This window comes from Schistocerca nitens, chromosome 4 (genome assembly GCF_023898315.1).
Source record: "Schistocerca nitens isolate TAMUIC-IGC-003100 chromosome 4, iqSchNite1.1, whole genome shotgun sequence".
NCBI lineage: Eukaryota > Metazoa > Arthropoda > Insecta > Orthoptera > Acrididae > Schistocerca > Schistocerca nitens.
In genome coordinates, this window is record NC_064617.1 from 221201450 (window position 1) to 221223206 (window position 21757).

The 21757-nt window shown below is 45.3% G+C and overlaps 1 protein-coding gene across 1 annotated transcript in view; it reads left to right on the forward strand.

The window, feature by feature from the left end:
- The window catches only part of LOC126253174 (neprilysin-1-like), a 615357-nt gene that overhangs the window by 509872 nt on the left and 83728 nt on the right, over positions 1–21757 (forward strand). Inside the window, exon 7 of the mRNA XM_049954333.1 lies at positions 2187–2398. Within this exon, the coding sequence (XP_049810290.1) occupies positions 2187–2398 (212 nt within the window). The remainder of the gene's footprint in view (positions 1–2186; positions 2399–21757) is intronic.

A 21757-nucleotide genomic window follows, 5' to 3' on the forward strand; every position in this document is an offset into this window, starting at 1 on the left:
GTAGTCGAACTGTTCGTGCAGATGGTTGTTGTCTTGCAAACGTCTCCATCTGTTGACTCAGGGATCGAGACGTGGCTGCACGATCCGTTACAGCCATGCGGATAAGATGCCTGTCATCTCGACTACTAGTGATACGAGGCCGTTGGGATCCAGCACGGCGTTCCGTATTACCCTCCTCAACCCACCGATTCCATAACGTGAGGGTGAGGTTTATGGCTCAAAAAATCTACAGGGTGAACCAGAACTCCACCGCCAAGCTGTCAGAGGTTATTCAGGGATACTTTCTGAGTATTTTATTGCAAGGGACCTTCGGTCGCCGGCGACTCATTACAGAGTTATTGCATTTTGTTCCAATTAACTTTTTATCCTCATTGCTTTGAAAATAGTGCACAACAATGCAAATATCGATGGTATTCGGTGTGTGTCTTGTTTCCTTTTGCTCACGGTGCCTAGTGTTGGTTGAGAACAATAAAGCGCTACTTACCTCGTTGCCCTCAAGTCTGCATTCAGTACTGCTCCGTTCAGTGTAGGGTTTTGTTTCTCGGCCGTGTTAGTTGTGCATTAACAGTGATATATCGCAGTACTACGGATAGGTTTACTGATGAGGATTTAGCCGATATGCAGCTCGTGTGTGGGTCAACTGAATACAATGAGAGAGCAACACAACGACACTGTGCTGGACTATCCCCGAGGCGGCAACCACATCACAGTACTCTTTGTTCCCATTATGCTGTTTTGTGTTGTACGTTTTGTTTATTGCACTTTACAGGCTTCTTCACTGTTGTGAATGTATTTTCACAGAAACAAGTGTGATAGCGATAACAAACCGAGTAAACCATAATCACATTATCACTCTGTAACGCTCCGCCGGAGACAGTGAACCCTTTATACCGAAATAATCGGAAGGCATCCTTGAACAACCTCTGAAAGTTTTTCGGTGGAGTTTTCCTTCACTCAGTATAAATTAAATTTAAGGAAAGTAACAATAACCTGTGACTAGTAACTGTTACAGTAAATCTACGTATCAATTTTAACATTCAAGATTGAAAAACAACTAAAACGGAGATAGAAGCAGAATTTTTGTCTTTTTTTATTTATTTGAAATTTACATTCCCTCGCTAGGAGGAAGGCTGGATAACGGCTAGTTGATGCATTTCAATGTTTGAATAAAAACAAATATAAATACTTAAAACAACTTTTCTTAGAAGAAAAGAAATGGTTGAAGCTTGGTGACATTCTTGTTATGTGAATGTTTTTCAGTCCTGTAGAGATTATGATGTAATAGGTTCGTTCCTAGTGACTTGCTATGTCAGGGATTTAGTTTCAGATGAACAGAAAGATTTACATAAAAAGTATGTGGGATAAATGTTGGGAAGGGTCAAGACGGTGTATGTAGGTCCTATCACTACAGTCTTACTGGAAAGAGTGGATTGGAGCCTTCTTTGCGAAAATGAAGAGATGGGGCAGGCTATATTTGACAACACGGCTAGATCTCAAATTTATTTATTGATCTGGGCGATAAAGGCTGTTAAAATTACCCTGAAAAAGTATGTGGAGTGTATGGAGAAGGTTGGATGTGGCGACAGAGAGGACGACGTTCTTAATGACGCCGGGAGACAGTGTGGTCAAGGAATTCGACAAAAGACTGCCGAAGGTATTCCGAGTGTAAAGATGTTGTGGGAACTTTATTACCTGGTACAGGGGAGCGCGATCGGATATGGAAAGCGAATAGAGTGCGTGTAATACGCATGGTTCGGGACGGGATGGATGAGGGTGTTGTAGATATTTATAATGGTCGTGAGATTTAATTCCCACGTTCGGCCAGTAGCAGTTTTAGTCTGTTACGAGTTTTCTTTTTGACGGTCAGTACATGGGGGTTCCAAATTAACGTCTGATCAAGTCCAATTGTACAATTGGAGATTTTGTGGTTTTTTGTGACATTATTAGGATGTTGTTGAAGGGGTTATTGATATGAACAGAGAGTTGAATGGACAATAACGATAAGTGTGTCGTTAGCGTGTTAATTACCTATACAAGAGGGGTTTGGGTAGGAACACAAGCTGTCTGTACGAGATAAGGCGACGATGAAGGGACGAATTCTTGAGGTAAATCTGTAGTTGGGTGGACCATACGGGATAGTGCCTCGTTTACGGCTGAGTGGGTTGGTGTGTGTCCGTTGTGCGCAGGCGTCGCTGCCGGAGGCGGACCGGCACGACACGAGCGCCATCTACCGCAAGCTGACGCTGGCCGAGCTGCAGGCCGAGGTGCCGCAGCTCAACTGGCTCGAGTACCTCAACGCCTTCCTCGAGACCGACATCGACGACCAGGAGCCCGTCGTCAGCTACGCCATGCCCTACTTCATCGAGATGGGCCGCATCCTGCAGGAGACTGAGCGCAGGTCATTCCCCTCTCATTCTGCTCCTATTATTTCTGCTATATAATATCTGAGTGCTTTTTAGGACGTCGACTCCCTTACCGTCTGCTCCCGTCCTGTCCGCTTCTCCCCCACCCTCACCTACCTTGGCCCCAACATTGACCATCACCTCACCTGGGTCCCTCATCTCCGCTTTATCCAATCCAAAGCCCACAACCGCCTCTGACTCCTCAAACTCCTCTCTGGCCGGACATGGGGGTTGAACCCCTCTACCATCCTCCACACCTACAAATCCTTAATCTGTCCTATCCTCTGTTATGCCAGTCCCCCCTGGATGTCCGCCCCACCCCCAAATTCTATAAGTCCGTCCGGATCCTCGAGCGCCATGCACTCCGCTGCGCCCTCCATATTCGCCTCTCGTCTCCCACACGGATCCTCTACGACCTGATTCATTTCCCCCATCTGCTCCTATTCCTTGAACATATCCATGTACTCTACACCTCACGCTGCCTTGATCCCCCTCATCTCGTGGTTGCTCCTCTCCTCTCCAACCCCTACCCTCTGCCGTGCCTTCACCGTTGTGTCCCCCCCCCCCTACCCTCCATCTCTACAGCCTTCATCTCTTTTCCCAAGGTGGCTTCCGTCGACTTCCCCTCCCAGATGACGCCCTCTCTCCCTCCATTTACCCTTCCTGGCGCCTCTGATCTTCACCTTCCTCTCCCTTCCTCTGTCCTTTTCTCGGGATCCCCCCCCCCTTCCATCCTGTTTTTCCCCACCTACCCTCTTTCTGCCTCCCTTCTCACCCCCGAGTCCTTTTGCATTCCCCTCCTCTGCCTTTCCCTACTCACTCTCACATCTGCACTGCTTCCCCCCCCCCCCTTATGAGCCCTCTCCATCTGTCGGTTCTCCCTCCCCACTTCGTTTTTCCTGTCCTCCCCCTTTTTTCCCCCTCATCTGTCCAGGTCCCCCCCCCCCCCCCCCATCTACCCTTGACTGTGGTGTGTCATCTCCATACCAACTTTTTAGTTCAGTGTTTCCAGTGACTGTTAACTGTTGTGCGTCTTTTCCAAAGTGTTGCAAACAGAAATCATACTGTCGCTGGGTGTGATTTTTATATCTCTTGTGAACAGAAACCAGGCTGTCGCCGTGTTTTTTTAATCGTCTGTCTACTATTTTACCTGTCTGCTTCCTGTGTATTTTATTAGCCATCGCCAACCCTTTTATGTTTTAACTTTCCACAATTTTCCGCCATTTTACAATTTAAGACACCGTTTTATCGCCTGTTTTTATTGTTTATTATCTTCTTCTTGTGTTTTAAAAATTCTGTAGGCTGAAGAGCGGCGTACTAAGCTGCTGCCATCCCGCCCCCTTCGGGGGGAATCAAAAATCAATAAAAGAAAAAAAAATAGGACGTCGAACAGTCGCCGTCTGTCAGACTGCTTTCGATCGACAGCGACAGAGATACGCAACTCGAGGAAATCTTAGGGGAAGTGCCCAGAAGGGCAGGAGGAAAAGAAATGAAACTTCACAGGTTGAGAGGGTATGTGATGCTGCTTCAATAATAACGAAATAGTCAAATTTATAAAGAACTTCACAGTAAGAGCCCTCTTACCAGAATGGCACTCAGCTTCCCAGCACTTGACAGAATTTGAAAGGGGTCTCGCTGCGAGTCTGTATTTGGTCAGCTGGTCGAATCGTGCAACATCCAGATTTGTGGAACATTCCAGTGTGACAGTGGCCCTATGTTGTACTGGATGGGAACGTGAGGGTAGGCATATTCGTCGTCAAGGTTCGAGTCCACCATGTCTGATCACCACAGGGAGGATCGCTGTATTGTGCACAAAACACATTCTAACTCCTTCACAACAGCGTGTGGCATCCGAAAACAAGTAATGGACACTCTGCAACATTTTGGGTCGTCCCGCACCGTGGATCAGAGACTGGGAGCAGCTTGCCTAGGCATTTACCGGCCCTGCACGTGGAGAGGTGTCGTTACTGGAAACCATGTACTACTGGCGAATGGCTTCGTATTATGTTCAGGCATGAATCGTGGTTCTGCATAACCTTGGATGACTATCGTCGGTAGTATGGTGGCGACATAGAGAGAGGTACTATTCTTCAAGTGTTTTGGAGAGGCACAGCAGTGTTACCCCTGGCTTCATGAAGTGGAGGCCATCTGGTGTGACTATACATCATGGCTGGTAGTGATTGAGGACCTACAACAGCACAGCGGTAAGCCACGGACATCCTGCTTCATCATGTGCTGTCTTTCATGCGACAGTATCGTGGTCCATTTTTCAACAGGACAATGCTCGTCCATACAAGGCACGTATCTCTATGAATGAACTGCCTCCGTGACGATCCGTAGATCTGCCCCTATAGAATATGTGTTAGACCAGTTCGGAAGTCAACTCCATCAAAGTTCCTATATGTGGGATATCAAGGACCACTTATAACAGTTGTGGGCTATCTTGCCTCAGGAGAGGATACAATGGCTTGGTTTCACGACACCTTCCCAATTGAATCAGTGCATAAACTAAGGTTAGCGTGGGTGAAACCTCATACTGATAAATAAGCGCATTCTGCCAAGTTCTTTGTAAATTTGATCCGGTATTGTAATCATTGTCATAACATCACATAGCCTCTCAACTCATATGGTTTCACTTCTTTTCTTCCTTCTTGTCTGGGTGCTTCCCTTTTTGTCAGGCAGTATTATTCGTAAATGTTAGTACATTAAATCATTTACTTAAAATGTTAGCATTACACACTTTAATGGGTACTTTGTTTCACCACCTCTTAATTTAGTAGCATGCAGTGGAAAATAGGTAATGGCATAATTTTTTCATGGAGTGTATATCCATACAAAAAGTTGGTAGTTTTTTAACAAAATTGTATATTTAATCTTATTGATTGTGTTGCAGTGTACATATGTTTCTGAGTTGGTTTTGATAAATCACCTTACAGAATGGTAGTGAACACCGCATGTTTGTAGTTAGCTTTGATACATTAGTATTTCAACTGAGATAATACTAGAATTCGTATCTTGTTTTAACATTTATAAGAAGTTCTGACCCTGCCATTCATATCTTAGTTTCAGTTTAATGTAAAATCGACTGTTGGTTTCAGTTCATGAATGTCTTTTATAAAATATATAATAAATGTTGTGGTCTCCAGTCCAGAATCTGGATTGATGAAGCACTCTAGGCTACTCTATCTTGTCCAACGTTCTTCACCTCCAAACAGCTACTACAACCTACATCTATTTGAACGTACTTACTGTATTCATTGCTTCGTCCCCTTCTAAAATTCTTACCATCCGTAATGCCCTACAGTACTAAACTAACTTTTCCTTCATGAGTCAGGATGTATCCTATCAATTGATCTGTTCTTTTACCCAAGTTATACCTAAATTTCTTTTTCTCCAATTTGAGTCACTACCTCCTCGTTAGGTACTCCACTTGGCCATGTAATCTTCAGCATTTTTCCGTAGCACATTATTTCTCGTCTGAACTGCTTACTGACAAAGTTTATCTTAAGTGCTGGGCTACACACCAGAAAATAGCTTCAGAAATGGTTCAAATGGCTCTGAGCACTATGGGGCTTAACTTCTGAGGTCATCAGTCCCTAGAACTTAGAACTACGTAAACCTAACTAACCTAAGAACATCACAAACATCCATGCCCGAGGCAGGATCCGAACCTGCGACCGTAGCGGTCGCGCGGTTCCAGACTGTAACGCCTAGAACCGTTCGGCCACTCTGGCCGGGAATAGCTTCAGAGAAGGCATCCTAAGACTTACATTTATATTGGATGTTAACAAATTCCTCATTTTCATAAATGCTTTTCTTGCTGTTGCCAGTCCATATTCTATGCCCCTTCCACTTTAGCCATTAGCTGTTATTTTGTTCTCATTAACAAATCTCACCAACTGTTTCTATTGTCTGATTTCCTAACTTAATTCCCTCAGAATCACCTGATTTAATTCGACTACACTCCTACGACGATGTTTTAATTTTGTTGATGTTCATCTCCTAACTTCTTTTCGGGACATAATCCTTTTCGCTTAGCTTTTCTTTCAAGACCTTTGTTGTCTCTGACTGAATTATATCGACAAACCTCAGGTTTTTATTTTTTCCCGCCTGACCTTTACTCTCCTTTTCATATTTCTCTGTGGGTTCCTTGACTACTTGCTCAGTGTAGAGATTAAATAACACTGAGAATAGATTAGAATCATACCTCACTCCCTTCTCAATACTGCTTCCTTTTCACGCCCTTCGAATCGTATAAATGCAGTCTGGTTTCTGCATTAGTTGGAGATAATATTTTGCTCCCTGTATTTTATCGCTGCTACCTTCATAATTTTAGAGTGTGTGTTTCAGTCAACATCAAACACTTTCTGTAAATCTACAGATGCTATAAACGAAGGTTTGTCTTTCTTCATCATACCTTCCAATATAAGTCATATGGTCAGTATCACTTTGTATGCTCTTAACATTTTCCTGGAACGCAAACTGATTTCCTAGAGATTAGCTTCTACTAATATGTGAATAATTCGTGTCAGTATTTTGCAACCACGATCTATTACACCGATATTTCGATAGTATTAGCATCCGTCAATACCTGAATTTTTTGGAATCGGAATTATTACGTTATTCTTGAAGCGGGAGGGCATTTTGTTTGTCGCAGGTACCTTGCACACCAAATGGAGTAATACTGTCACAACTAGCTCTTCAAAGAATCTCACTAATTCTAAGGAAATTTTGTCTGTTCCAAGAGTTTCGTTACGACTTAGGTCATTCAGTGCTCTGTCAAATTCGTCTTGTAGTATCATACTGTCCATTCATCTACTACCTCATACCTTTCTATGATATTGCTTTCAAGTACGTTTCACTTGTATAGCCTCTGTATATATTGTTTCCACCGTTCAGCCTTCCTTTTTTGCTGAGTATGTGCTTACCATATCTCAATATTTATACATGTGCTCCTCTATCTTTAATTTTGCCACAGGCAGCATCAATTTTTCACTAGTTATGCCTGCTTCTGCAGCCTTGTCTGGTTAGGCATTTTTGCACATTCTGTCAATCTCATATTTGATGGTTTTTTTTTTTTTTTTTTTTTTTTTTTTTTTTTTTTTTTTTTTTTTTTTTTAAGTCTTACTCTGCCTTGTGATGACTGGGTGTTGTGTGATGTCCTTAGGTTAGTTAGGTTTAAGTAGTTCTAAGTTCTAGGGGACTGATGACCATAGATGTTAAGTCCCATAGTGCTCTGAGCCATTTGAACCATTTTTGAAATGCTTTATTTCCTGCATGTTCATATTATTTCTTTCGCCAGTTAAATTTAATACCTCCCACAACATCCAACGATTCCTATCTATGCGCTGTATTTTTACCTATTTGACCTACTGCCTTCATTATTTCAGTTTTGAAAGCTAACCATTCATCTTATATTTTATTCCTTTCTCCTGTTTCACCCAATCAGTGCGTTATGCTCCTTCTGAAATTCTCAATAGCCTCTGGTTCTGTACAGGGTGTCAGCCATTCAGGGAATATTGTAGGGAACTGGTTTAAAAATTTTTATTTCAAAGCGCCTCCCCTTCCGTTGCCCACTTCAGTTAGTTGTTCGACCTCCTAGACTGGCCTAAACCTAGTTACTTCACAAGTTTTCTCCGATAGCAACTTCCGCTGTGCCTACGTGACATAAGTTGCTTGCCTTTCAGAACCGAGGCAGTTCTGTCCAGTTAAAGCTGCTGACAAGAGACGCCCTAAGCCCTCTGCTGTAACTGCTGGCGAATTCACGCCATCGGTTTTAGCCAATAGCGTACGTGGGATACAGGTCACGTGTGTGGGTACTGGAGGATTCTGCACTGCGGAACACACTTGCTTCTCTCTCTAGTCAACCAGACCTCGAGCAGAACAGACGTCTTTCTTAGGAGGCAGAGTCTCCCGTTACCGTCATCAGTTAAAACAAGAAGCGGCTCCCCTTCCGCTGCCCACTTCGATTAGTTGTTCGACCTCCTAGACTGGCCTAAAGCTGGTTACTTCCGACGTTAGGAGCGCCCTTGTATACCGCACACTGAAATATACACTACTGGCCATTAAAATTGCTACAACAAGAAGAAATTCAGATGATAAACAGGTGTTCATTGGACAAATATATTATACTAGAACTGACATGTGATTACATTTTCACGCAATTTGAGTGCATAGAGTCTGAGAAATCAGTACCCAGAACAACCAAATCTGGCCGTAATAACGGCCCTCATACGCATGAGCATTGAGTCAAACAGAGCTTGGATGGCGTGTACAGGTGCAGCTGCCCATGCAGCTTCAACACTATACCACAGTTCATCAAGGGTAGTGACTGGCGTATTGTGACGAGCCAGTTGCTCGGCCACCATTGACCAAACGTTTTCTGTTGGTGACAGATCTGGAAAATGTGCTGGCCAGGGCAGCAGTCGAACATTTCCTGTATCCACAAAGGCTCGTTAGGACCTGCAACATGCGGTCGTGCATTATCCTGCTGAAATGTAGGGTTTCGCAGGGATCGAATGAAGGATAGAGCCACGGGTCATAACACATTTGAAATGTAACGTCCACTGTACAAAGTGCCGTCAATGCGATCAAGAGGTGACCGAGACGTGTAACCAATGGCACCCCATACCATCACGCCGAGTAATACGCCAATATGGTGATGACGAATACACGCTTCCAATGTGCGTTCACCGCGATGTCGCCAAACACGGATGCGACCATCATGATGCTGTAAACAGAACCTGGATTCATCCGAAAAAATGACGTTTTGCTATTCGTGCACCTAGGTTCGTCGTTGAGTACACCATCACAGGCGCTCCTGTCTGTGATGCAGCATCAAGGGTAACCGCAGCCATCGTCTCCGAGCTGATAGTCCATGTTGCTGCAGACGTCGTCGAACTGTTCGTGCAGATTGTTGTTGTCTAGCAAACGTCCCCATCTGTTGACTCAGGGATCGAGACGTGGCTGCACGATCCATTACAGCCATGCGGATAAGATGCCTGTCATCTCGACTGCTAGTGATACGAGGCTGTTGATATCCAGCACGGCGTTCCGTATTACCCTCCTGAACCCACCGATTCCATATTCTGCTAACAGTCATTGGATCTCGCCCAACGCGAGCAGCAATGTCGCGCAGCAATGTCGCGATCCGATAAACCGCAATCGCGACGGGCTACAATCCGACCTTTATCAAAGTCAGAAACGTGATGGTACGCATTTCTCCTCCTTACACGAGGCATCACAACAACGTTTCACCAGGCGACACCGGTCAACTGGTGTTTGTGTATGAGAAATCGGTTGGAAACTTCCCTCATGTCAACACGTTGCAGGTGTCGCCACCGGTGCGAACCTTGTGTGAATGCTCTGAAAAGCTAATCATTTGCATATCACAGCATCTTCTTCCTGTCGGTTAAATTTCGCGTCTGTAGCACGTCATCTTTGTGGTGTAGCAATTTTAATGGCCAGTAGTGTATTTGCTTATTTTACCTAATTTCCTGTCTGTCATTTAACGGCAGCCCTGGATGCCCACTTACAAGTCCTGACGTTCAATCTCCTGTACATTGTCGTAATAAGCCGGACGTCGCAGCCTCCTTAACTCTTCCCTGTCCATGTACACTTCTTTCAATTCATTCAGTTCTCATCTCCAGTTTAAAATCTATTTCGATATCTGTGTGTTGCTGTTACGTGATGAATCTGAAACTTTCCAGGCCTCTTTATACAAACATCTTACATGAATCCTAAACCAACTGTGCGTAATTATTAAATGATGCTCCGTGCAGACGTTTGCCTGGCAGTTTCCACTTTCACTGACGATGACGTGCTGTGTCCACATTCCCACCTACTATCCCTGAGTGTAGTGCACATCTGTCGTTTCAGACACTGAATACATAGTTGTGATGCGACGTGATGGAAGTTGCTATGAGGCAGAACAAACGACAATCAGAGAAAAGAAAACAAATGTCACGACCAATTGTAAACAGGAAAGTCGAGTAAACATACATAATTGTTGTAAATTTCGCAGCCACGAGTCATTTCAGGAAATTCCTTTCATACTTTCAAACGAAGGATTGTCAGACCCATATTCATAAGTACTTTTTGTAATGCTTTGACGTGAGGAGAAATTTCGGAAGCTTGTGACACATATTTTTTATACAACCTGTTTAGAGTTGAAAAGGTTAGCACAGAGTAGAATGCTGTGGAGACATACTCGTATTAAAACCTGTCTAAACACAAAACACAGCCCTTAGAAAAGTAGGAACCGAAATGCATTTTTAGAGACAGAGAGCAAGAAACGAGTGCTGTGTGCGGTGTGGTGGCGTATCCCCTGAGGGGGCGGCAGCGCCGTGGCGTGACCAGGGCAGAGGGCGGCCCCGGGGAAATCACGGTGCTTTGTCTTCCCAGCGGGCCGCTGCCGGACCCAAAGCAGAGGCACGCATCACCAGCATCACGCGGTTCTCCACACGATCCTTGTTTCCTCTCTATTTTAAATAAACTGCAAAAAAAAAGTGTTGGTGGATCAGCACAACGCCAAATGTTGTGGGCTTAGATTCAAAGGGACTAAGAAATGAGATGAGAAGCCTTTTGAAACTAAAAATTAATTTTGCTGTACAATAACCAAAGTAAAGACAACCTTGCATCGCCTGTTTTTCATTTCATTTTCATTTTTATTTTCCCAGTACTATGTCTATTCGGGAATGTAGCATACATATCAGAAACACATCATTAGAATACAAATTGAGGGCCGTTTTTCCAAAACTCGCTTTATGCAAAAAGTTGAATTTTACAGGAATCGAATTTATTTAACAAGCAAGTTTCCAAGGAAAAATTGTTTACTATTAGCAAAGTTTGTACAGTTTTGAACATGTTTTAGGACAGTATTTGCAGATACATAAAATTGTAGATAGCTTAACAACCACTGTGAGTAGAAAAACAGTTATTTTTTTTCAAAACTCGCTTTATGCTGAAACTAGATCAGTGCTATCTAAATATTAAATGGCAGTTTCAAACATTAAAGTTTTGGAGTAATATTTGGTTTTCTTTTCTAAACAAATTCAGGGGACTCTTGGTCCTCATAAATTCTCTGTGAGCTGTCATGACCTTCATGCTCCTCACCACTTGCAAATTTTATGTCGTCGTAGAAACTTGCAGCATCCTTAGGAACAGTAAAGAAACGCATTAGCTTCATTACATCCTTCTTCTTTTCTGCACTCATATAGTTTTTCTTGGGAATAATCACATCACGTTTCATGGCTTTGAACGAAGGAATGTTCTTCTTCAATACATCGCGACATACTTCTGATCCAGAGAAACGAGTACTTTTAACAGCACATTGAATATTACCACTGGTTGTCTGTATGTTATTGCTCATACATCCATCATTTTGAAAGGCACAGTAGACTTCAATATTTCCTTAGAAATCTACTTGACGTCGTAAGAAAACCAGTCTTTTCCCCCACACAAGCACCTTTCCAAACTTTGCTAGAATACTCCTGTATTCGTTAGGTGATATAATCTCTTCTTTCTTCCAATATTCCTTCTCAACTCTACCAAATACACGATCTGGTGGCATGAAACTATGTCCACAAATAGGGAAATTGTGGGTAAGTTGAGAGAACACTTTAGTGTGTTCCATAAAATGTGCCAGCATACAGAGAATTATAGAATTCTTGTTCTGGCTGGTGCACGAGTCTGAGAAAAGCTCAAGTGTCACTCTCCTCTTACCAATATTTCTAGTTCTCACTTCTAAATAATTTAAGAGGAAGTATTGTAGTGCAGAAGCGATTTCATTTGCACCTCTTCCAGCTTCTGTTTCACACCAAGTATACTGAAATACGTTGTCATTATCTTGTTTTGGTTCATGTGTCACCACAGTCAGGTTATAGAACCATACCTGTCGTGTGTAAAACACTTCTCCAATAGAGAGCTTTGGCAGAGGTTGATTTTGTTGCATGTCAAAGGCCACTTTTACAATGTCTTCAGAGTACTTGTTCATGCTACTGTGGAATATCTTTGCACGAGCCTTATGGAAATGCAAGTTAATTTTACATACTTCCTGAAATTGTTTGGTTTCTGCGACCTTTATTTTCAGTTCAAGCTCCTTGCATGTTGGAAAGGTGTCACTGTGAGGATTACCGAAGCTGAGATTAAAATTCTTATAGAACACAGTCTTAAAATTTTGACACAGAACAGATTTTATTGCATGCTTCTCTTTGTTCTTTGCAAAAACTTTCCCACATTATATTTAAATTTAATGTTGGGTGCAAATCTACTCAGTTTCCCTCTGCTATAATGACACTCTCTACACTTATATTTCAAAATGTGCTCCTTCACTTGTTGGGTCATAACTACGTCGGCTTGAGTTTCTCTTGAGCCATCTCTTCGTTCTGGTAATGCACTCCCATGTTCTTGATAGTGCCAAGCAATCCGGGCTAAGCGATCCTGCGATACACCTGTTATTTTTTGAAATGTAGCAGCACAAACTGGTACTTGGGACCTATCTCGAAGTTTTATTTTATAATTGATAGACACTGATTCAGTGGGATCCACAACATACCTACCTGGTACTGATATGTCCATGTATGACAGAAGGAATGCATCTTGCTTGCTCTTGTCTCCTGCAGAATATAACAGATTATTGAAATGTTAAGTCCGCGTAACTGAGTTTGCCTGCATGACAGTCTTTCCCTCCACTGTTGCTTCACTCACTCCTTTCAGCGTGCCGGCAGTCAATATCAGGCGCAGTATTTTGCTCTAAACATCGTGATGATTTTGCTCTGGAGATGTTAGTCTGCTTTGTTCCTCTTCTTTTCCGCCCACCAAGGGTTACACTCACAGGAGTATTATATTCACCATCACTTTCCATCGTCACTATAAACACGAGTCTAGTCGTCTACACGCAACTTCCACGAAACGGCGGTAACTGGTAACCAAAACACATAACAGCTATCGTCAACAAACGGAGAAATACTGCCTGTGCAAAGTACGTACACGCGTGCGGCAGCGGCTGACTGGGGTTCCCATCAGCATCTGCGCCAGCTGTCACCCTAGTTGGCACGGATAGTAATATGCCCTGCCATCTACCGCCAAGCACAACAATTTCTCCAGGAGTGCTATTACACAGTCGGAAAGGTACTTGGCCTGACATCTATGGCACAGCAAACAAATTATGAGAAGACGCAGCACTACCTATAACATCTTTGGCAAAAAAGTAGCATATAGCGAGTTTTGGAAAGACCCCAACATATGCACGAGGCGAGTTTTGCAAAAACGGGCTGTATTCTCTGTGCTATAAGTGCAGAATAAAGCAAGTTTTGCTTAAGCCGACTGCACAGGCCTGTAGAGCTAGCCGAACAGTATGTGTCAAGGTAAAAAAAAAAACTATTTTAAACGTTTCTTTATGGCATAAAGCGAGTTTTGAAAAAAAGGTCCTCAGTTAGAAAGTAACCATTTACTGCAGTCTGCCGAGGCCAATGGCGTTGTCGCTTTAGGAACACCGGCTCCTGCCTTATCAACAATGTTAAGCAATATTAGGCCTGGTCAGTATTTGGATGGGTGACTGTCTGGGTGCACCAGGTGCCGTTCGCGCAAGAACAACACTTGCACCATGCTCGTGGGTCATACGACATTATTTTTGTCAGTTATTATAGTCAACAGAATAAAATCAGACTAAACACAGAATAAAAATGGCACCTACAGTGTTTAACCAGTTAACTATTTATGTTTTGATTTAGTCACTTTCTTGGGCTGTCTGTTGTTGGCCTGATACATTATAAAGTAGATAAGAATTAACACTATATAAGTACAAGTAAAAATAGCAAGTATCCGATAGCTGAAAACGACATGTAATAGAATGGTTTACCACATTACCGGACTTGAAAGCTGTAGGCGTGATATTTGGCAGAGTACAAATATCAGTACACAACCAAGTCATTAGTAGTGTGGCAGTGTATGTTAGGTGCAGAAAAGTGCTGAAATCAGCAGTAGCACTTTCTTTTTCAGTGGAGTCATATTATAGCTGCTACCAATGCGTATGTCATATTCTGCTGACATCAGCAACCGTACTTACTTACCTCCAAAGTCATTCCAGGAATCATGTCATCCAGCCGCGTGCTGGGTGTGGGGGCAGGTGGCCCACCGCCGCTGCACTTCCGCAGATTTTGCACCCCCACCGTTTCACTCTCCCTCCGTGGGCTGTCCTCCTCCGTGAATCCCGTCGCCTCTATCGCTCCTTCCTGCACACTCGTCACAGGGATACATTCCAACGCCACCGGCAAATACAGCGACACGTGTGGAACCTTGTTACAGCAACGAAACGCCGAGACTGGCGCCAGACCCACACATGACTCAACGCCACCCTCCCTATCAACTCCTCCTAGTACTGGTCCATCTTCCATCGCCTTACTGGTTCCCAGCCGGCCGAAGTGGCCGTGCGGTTAAAGGCGCTGCAGTCTGGAACCGCAAGGCCGCTACGGTCGCAGGTTCGAGTCCTGCCTCGGGCATGGATGTTTGTGATGTCCTTAGGTTAGTTAGGTTTAACTAGTTCTAAGTTCTAGGGGACTAATGACCTCAGCAGTTGAGTCCCATAGTGCTCAGAGCCATTTGAACCATTTGAATACTGGTTCCCATTCTGCACCTCACTACCCCCTTCTCCATAACGACCGCCCCCTTTCAGACGACCGCAGTAAGGCCAATCACTTCGCTTCCCACCTTTCCAAGGTCTTCTCCATCCCAGATGATCCCCACTTTGATTATTCTCTTTTCCCCACCGTCATGGAACGCGCCGATACCTCGGTCGCTCCACTTGTTCCTAGTCTCCAGTACTTGGGGTAGTTGTCCCCCTCTGACATCAACACTCCAATCACAGCACAAGACATTATACTTATCCTCCGATCCAAACGCAACACAGCCCCTGGTCACGACTGTGCCACCTTAGAGAAAGCCCTTATTCTTTCCTGATGCCCTTGACCATCTCTATAACGTCATCCTCTCTACCGGCTTCTACCCTGACCTCTTATTCCTCAAACCCAACAAACCCCCTTCTGCTGCACCTCTTCCCATCGTCCCATCTGCCTCACCTCCCTCTTCAGTAAGGTCTTCGAATCCATCCTCTCCCACCATATCCATCAGCACCTTAATCAATACCACCTCCTCCCCCTTACCCAGTGTGGTTTTCGACCCTCCTTCTCCACTTAACCTCGTTCACCTTCTCTCCCTCCAGCTCAACTGCTGTCGCTCCGCCATTTTTGTTTCCCTCGACCTCCAAAATGCCTATGACCGTGTGTGGCAACCCGGTCTCCTCTTTCAACTTCAAACCTACGCCCTGCCTATCAATTTTGTCCATCTGGTCGCTTCCTTCCTCACGCTCCATCCTTCCTATGTCACCCTCCACAACACCAACTCACGTATCTTTTATCCCACTGCTGGCGTCCCCCAGGGGTCCTCTCCTCTCTCCTTTATCTCTTGTATACGGCTGATATGCCCAAGACACCCCCAACTGTCCACCTTCTCCAGTATGCTGATGACACTGCCTTCCTGGCTCTCTATCCCACACTTCAGTGGTCCCAACGCACCCTCCAAACCTACCTTAACCAGTTCACCACTAGGTGTAACCAGTGGTTCCACTGTCACAACCCCTCCAAAACCCAGGCAATCATCATAGGCCGCACCACCCGCTCCTTCCGTATCCGTGATTTCTCCCTCACCCTTTATGGTCGTCCCATCCAACTCATCCCCACCCTGAGATACCTTGGGCTCACCCTCGACCGTCACCTCACCTGGACCCCTCACCTCCAGACCATTCAGCAGAAAGCCCATTCCTGCCTCTGCCTCCTGAAACTCCTGTCTGGCCAGACATGGGGATTGCATCCTTCCATCATCCTCCACACCTACAAATCCTTCATCCGTCCTATCCTCTGTTATGAGAGTGTTGTCTGGATCTCTGCACCCACCCACTTTTACAAGGCCCTCCAAATCCTTGAATGCCATGCCTTCCATATCTGCCTTCCTTACCCCACACGGCTCCTGTATGAACTCATCCCCTTCCCCCACCTCCTCCTGTTCCTCCAACATCTCCACATCCTTTACGTTGTCTGCAGGCTTGATCCCCCCCACTCCCTGGTTTCCTCCTTCCTCTCCACCCCCCACCCGTCGTCGCGCCTTTATCGCTGTGGCCCTCCCTCTCCCCACCTCCACACCCTCCATCTCCTTCATCAGGGCAATTTCCAGCACCTCCCCTTCCCGGATGATGAACTTCGCCATGACATATACCCCGCTTCCTTCCAACCATAACCTGGCCTTGTTCCCCCCCCCCTCCACGGGGCCCCCTTTCTTCCTCTCCCCTCCTTCTCCCTAGAGCGGATTTTCCTCCCCCCCCCCCCGAGCCACTGCATCCAACTGTTGCCTATTTCCGTCCCACCTCCCTCCCTACCCGGCCCTCTCTGGCGCGCCCCCCGCCAATCTCCCCCCTCTCTTCCCCTCCCTCTCTTCTTCCCTTCTCCCTCATCTCCTTGTGCCTGGCAGATCCTCCATTTTGATCATCGTCCGTGTGGCACGTCAGTGTTGTGTTTAGTGCTGTTTCTCCTGTGCATTGAGAGGTGTGATTTTAATTGTGTGCTGGCCGTGTACTTAGTGTTACTGTCAGTGTTCGTTATGTGCTACGCCATCCATCGATACTTTTATGCCCCGGTCATACTGCACCTTGTTTTTTTTAATTGTCCCAGTGTGTGTTTTTTTTGTGTGTGCTACTTTTTTACGGTTTTTATCTCCATTTTACAGTCACTCCTTTATTGTCTATTGTCTTCCATGAATTTCCCCCTTTTCTGTATCTATGCTCACCATGTTTTCTCCTTTGTTATTGTTAAATGTCTTCTATTGTTTGTTCTATGTCTTTTGGCTGAAGAGCAGCGCATATGCTGCTGCCAGCCCGCCCCGATGGGGAATTGAAATACAATGAAGGACAAAAAAAAAGCTAGGAACATTATAAACGAAGCTATTCATTGCCAATAATTGCAGTTGTTACAGATGACACAGACCTACCAAAAGCAATGTAAATAATAGCAGTTTGTATTCAATAGACTCCGTAAAAGCTTTATAGACTGTATTCGTCCGCTGTTATTGCTCATAGTATTATAAAAAGTATGTCAGCAGCGCTGTTCACATAGTGAAATACATAAAGTGAGTATTCGAATTGTGCAGTTGCATTTCCACAAACAATGGTTCGCAGGAACACAAGCCAGTAACCAACTACACCACCCCAAAAACACACACACATAACATAGTAGTCTTATTAGGAAAGAATAAGGTGTTATCTATTACCAAATATTTTACGTAGGCAACAGAAGAACGTGTACATGTTTGAAAACACGTGAGCAAAGACGGTAACAGTGAGAGATGTGGCATTTCCGAAGACAATATCAGAATCGATATCTCAGAAAAAGCGACTACCACAATATATTGCTAGATCTCTCATACTTTTCATGCACAAATTAAGTATTGCCGCATCTAAAGTATCTGTATAATTAACTATGTGTTTATTGTAAAATAAGCTAAATCGCGGCGAAAATCCGATTTCTTGCGCCTTGCATATACAAAGAGGTATCATAATAAGCTTAATGCCTAACGCAAGACTTTGTATGGCTACCTGCCATTGCCTCGAATCCTAAACAAATTCCACAAAAATGCCACACACGTATTAAAGTGATGTTATTTTCTATATCGAATAGACATATGGAGGTGGGTATGTGAGTGGTTGTGTTCTGCAACAAATTAGTGCATCATAACCGGAAATGACAATAGAGATCCTACCAGATCATATGCTGCCCCAGTTGGAATATACGCTTAATATCAATCCCTCAACCACATCGTCCACGTTAGAACTTCCAATAAGCAAAGCTTAAACAAAATTGCTGTAAATATTACGGGGTATGGTACCTCGACATTGCAGTGTAACAGCTTCACACTGACGATTTGCAATAAACGAAGATATCGACGTCGTAATACACGAAAAACAGAGAAGACATAATTTGATTACAGCAGTAACAGCAGTATGGAATTACGAATAACTGCCGAAGAGATTTAATTATATTCCATAACAGAGTAGTTGAAAAGGATGATACAGATGGTTCAAATGGCTCTGAGCACTATGGGACTTAACTTCTCAGGTCATCAGTCCCCTAGAACTTAGAACTACTTAAACCTAACTAACCTAAGGACATCACACACATCCACGCCCGAGCAGGATTCGAGCCTGCGACCGGAGCGGTCGCGCGGTTCCAGACTGTAGCGCCTAGAACCGCTCGGCTACACCGCCCGGCTGATACAGATCATCAAGTACATACCTAATCAACCTTGTACAGGGAACTAACACAGGACCCATTCTTTAGTGGTCTCCAGCCGGATATGTTCCGTCACGTGTATGATCACTTTACCAACGATGGTGCCCGTTCGTGGACTTGCAATTTGACATACATAATAATTTATATAAATTTTACTCTATAATTGGATGTCACTCACGTTAAACGGTCAACCCTAACTGTCTTATCGTATAGCATAACCGTAGGCGTCGCTATAATGCAAGATGTCTCCTCCAACCAAACACTACGCTCCACCTGGGAATAACTTTATAGAACCACAGAAGCAGTCTCGTTCCGTTAATGTAGATTTAGAGTGTAGTTTCATGAGGTAGAATACGTGCACTGCGTATAAATCTGTAGCATCATAGCATATTTCGAAAAAAAAAATGCCAGCGCATAATAACGTCACGGGATAATTTAATGATAAATTCCCGCGATTGGTGTGATAGACTACCAGACTGCGACAGACAGTACCGCCGACGGTATGGGCGAGAGCAAAGCTTTCACTGTTTTAATATAGCACGTCTGTCGGAATCACACTAGATTATTATAGCTGTAGGCTATTTCGGTAGTTTCTACACGTGGTCTAGGGGTCAGTCGGCTCTCAGCCGTGGCAGCGTGCGGACGGCTCCGCGCGCCGGCCAGTGCTCCGCTGCAGACGTTGTTTACTTCCGCGTCGTAGCTTAAGGCTTGCGTCCGTCCACCGTGAACAACATGTCGAGCGCTTACCGCCGTGCGACCCTTAAAGTTTCCTTCCCAGCTGAACATGCGTGACCTCGTGCACATGAAGTTGAAACGTTCATACGTGAAGAAGTTCGTTTAGATCCTTACCACGTTATCGGAATCCATTTTTCGATCACGAGTAATGTCGTTCATATTAAAATGACAAACACCGAGGTGTGTGCAGATGTTATTCGCCGCCATGCCAATGGACTTAAGTTCAAATACTCTGATGGTCACGTCGGAGCTGTAACACTTGAACTCGCAGAGTACGGTCAACGCACGATTAGAGTGTTTGAACTACCTTTTGAAGTGCCGAAGGACGAAGTTGTCTCTGCGTTACAACCATGCGGTAACGTCATCGGTTACGTAGACGAAAAATGGCAAACCTTCACGACCTACCATGTCCTTAATGGTGTGCGTCAGGTCAAAATTGAACTGAAAAAACATATTCCATCATACCTGACCATTGGCGGGGTGCGAGCCATTGTCATGTACGACGGCCAACCCCGAACATGTGCGGGTTGTGGACAAGAAGGCCACGTCAGATCCGCCTGCATGCGACGCCGCCTGATCCAGACGCCGGTCGACGAGGAAGCGTCCCCAGCGGTGATGACTCAGATCCCTGTCACATACGCCAAGGTTGCCCAGGAAGGTAGCACGTCTACACAGAGTCTTCCTGCTCCGATGACGTCGTCTGATCAGGTAGATGCAACCGCTCCTGAGATTCCTTATGAGGTGCCCCAGACGCCAGATCCTAACCTGCCGAATCATCGCAGCACTGTGACTGAAAATGCTACTGAGATGGACGTTGATCCGGGAGTGGTACCTACTTCTGCTTTCCTTCAGACTGGTCTGGAGTCAGACGAAAGCCACCCGCAATCGGACTCTGAACGACCTGTTCGAAAACAAGGGTCGACACGAAAGAGAAAGAAACGTGGCCGTACACCCCCTGATGAATCCATTCTACGGATGGATACCAGGGATGCAGACCCGAAGATGGACGACAAACCGCTCTTTGATGACCAAAAGTCTGATGCGAAAGACCCGCCACAGGCGACCACTGGCAACGAACACCCTCCTTACTGACGCCGTCGGCCCCACAGGTCGACGTTGAAGAGAGCCTATCCGATGAGACGAAAACTACGTCTCCTCTCCACGTGGATGACGTGCACAGCCGATGCCCTACCGCAGTATCAGTCTCCTGGGCAGACGACGTGGAGATCGAAGGGACTGGGGTGGACGCTGCTGATGATGGGGCACCCCCGTCGGTTGCGCCCGCGCACGCAAACTCTCCACAATAGCAGCCTCTTCAGCGGACCGGCAAGATCGACGACCTCTCGCTCCTGAAGAAGAAGCCCCACCTGTGCCTGTGGGACTCCAACACCAGCATTATCGTGTCGCAACGATTAACCTCGCAACCATTCGTGCGCCCCACAAACTAGCGCTGCTCCGCGATATGATTTATGATGCGGACATAGATATTGCGCTTTTTCAGGAAGTGCATGTCGCCGATTTTTCACCACCACATGGCTTCACGGTGCATCTTTCTCCAGCTTCGGACACCGGTAGTGGTGTTGCCATCATCTTACGCGAAGGTCTTCCTGCCGAAGATGTCCTATACCTCCCCAGCGGCAGAGGTATGGCCCTTACTCTCTTTGGTGTACGCATCATCAACATTTATGCGCCGTCGGGCTCCAGCTACCGTCGTGAACGCAATGCCTTCTTCGCGAATGAAGTCACACCCCTTTTTATGGGACCACACGATGACTGGGTCATGGGTGGCGACTTCAACTGCACCCAGCGACCTCAGGATCAATTGCCGCGTCACTCACCATGCGCAGCTCTGGAAACAGTCGTCACGCGGCTACAATTTGTCGACACGTGGAGACATGTTCACGGTGATCTTTTGGGCTTTACGTACTACACTGCGCACTCCTCTAGCCGACTGGATCGCATCTACATCTCGCGATCCCTAATTCCACACACTCGACAATCTGGCCTGTAGCTTTCTCAGACCATGAGGCTTACTTCTGTGATGTTGTTCTCACAAGACAGGCAGTATGGCACGGACGTGGTTTATGGAAACTGAACACGGCACTTCTTAATTCACCTGACTGTCGACTTCTAATAGAAGACACTTGGGTCACATGTAATAGACGCCGACCCACGTATCCGTCTACCATATCCTGGTGGATCCAGTGTGCAAAACCTGCTCTTCGAAAAACTTTAATCCGGTATGGCAAAGATGTTGTCGCCTGGAGGAAGAGCACTATGGACTTT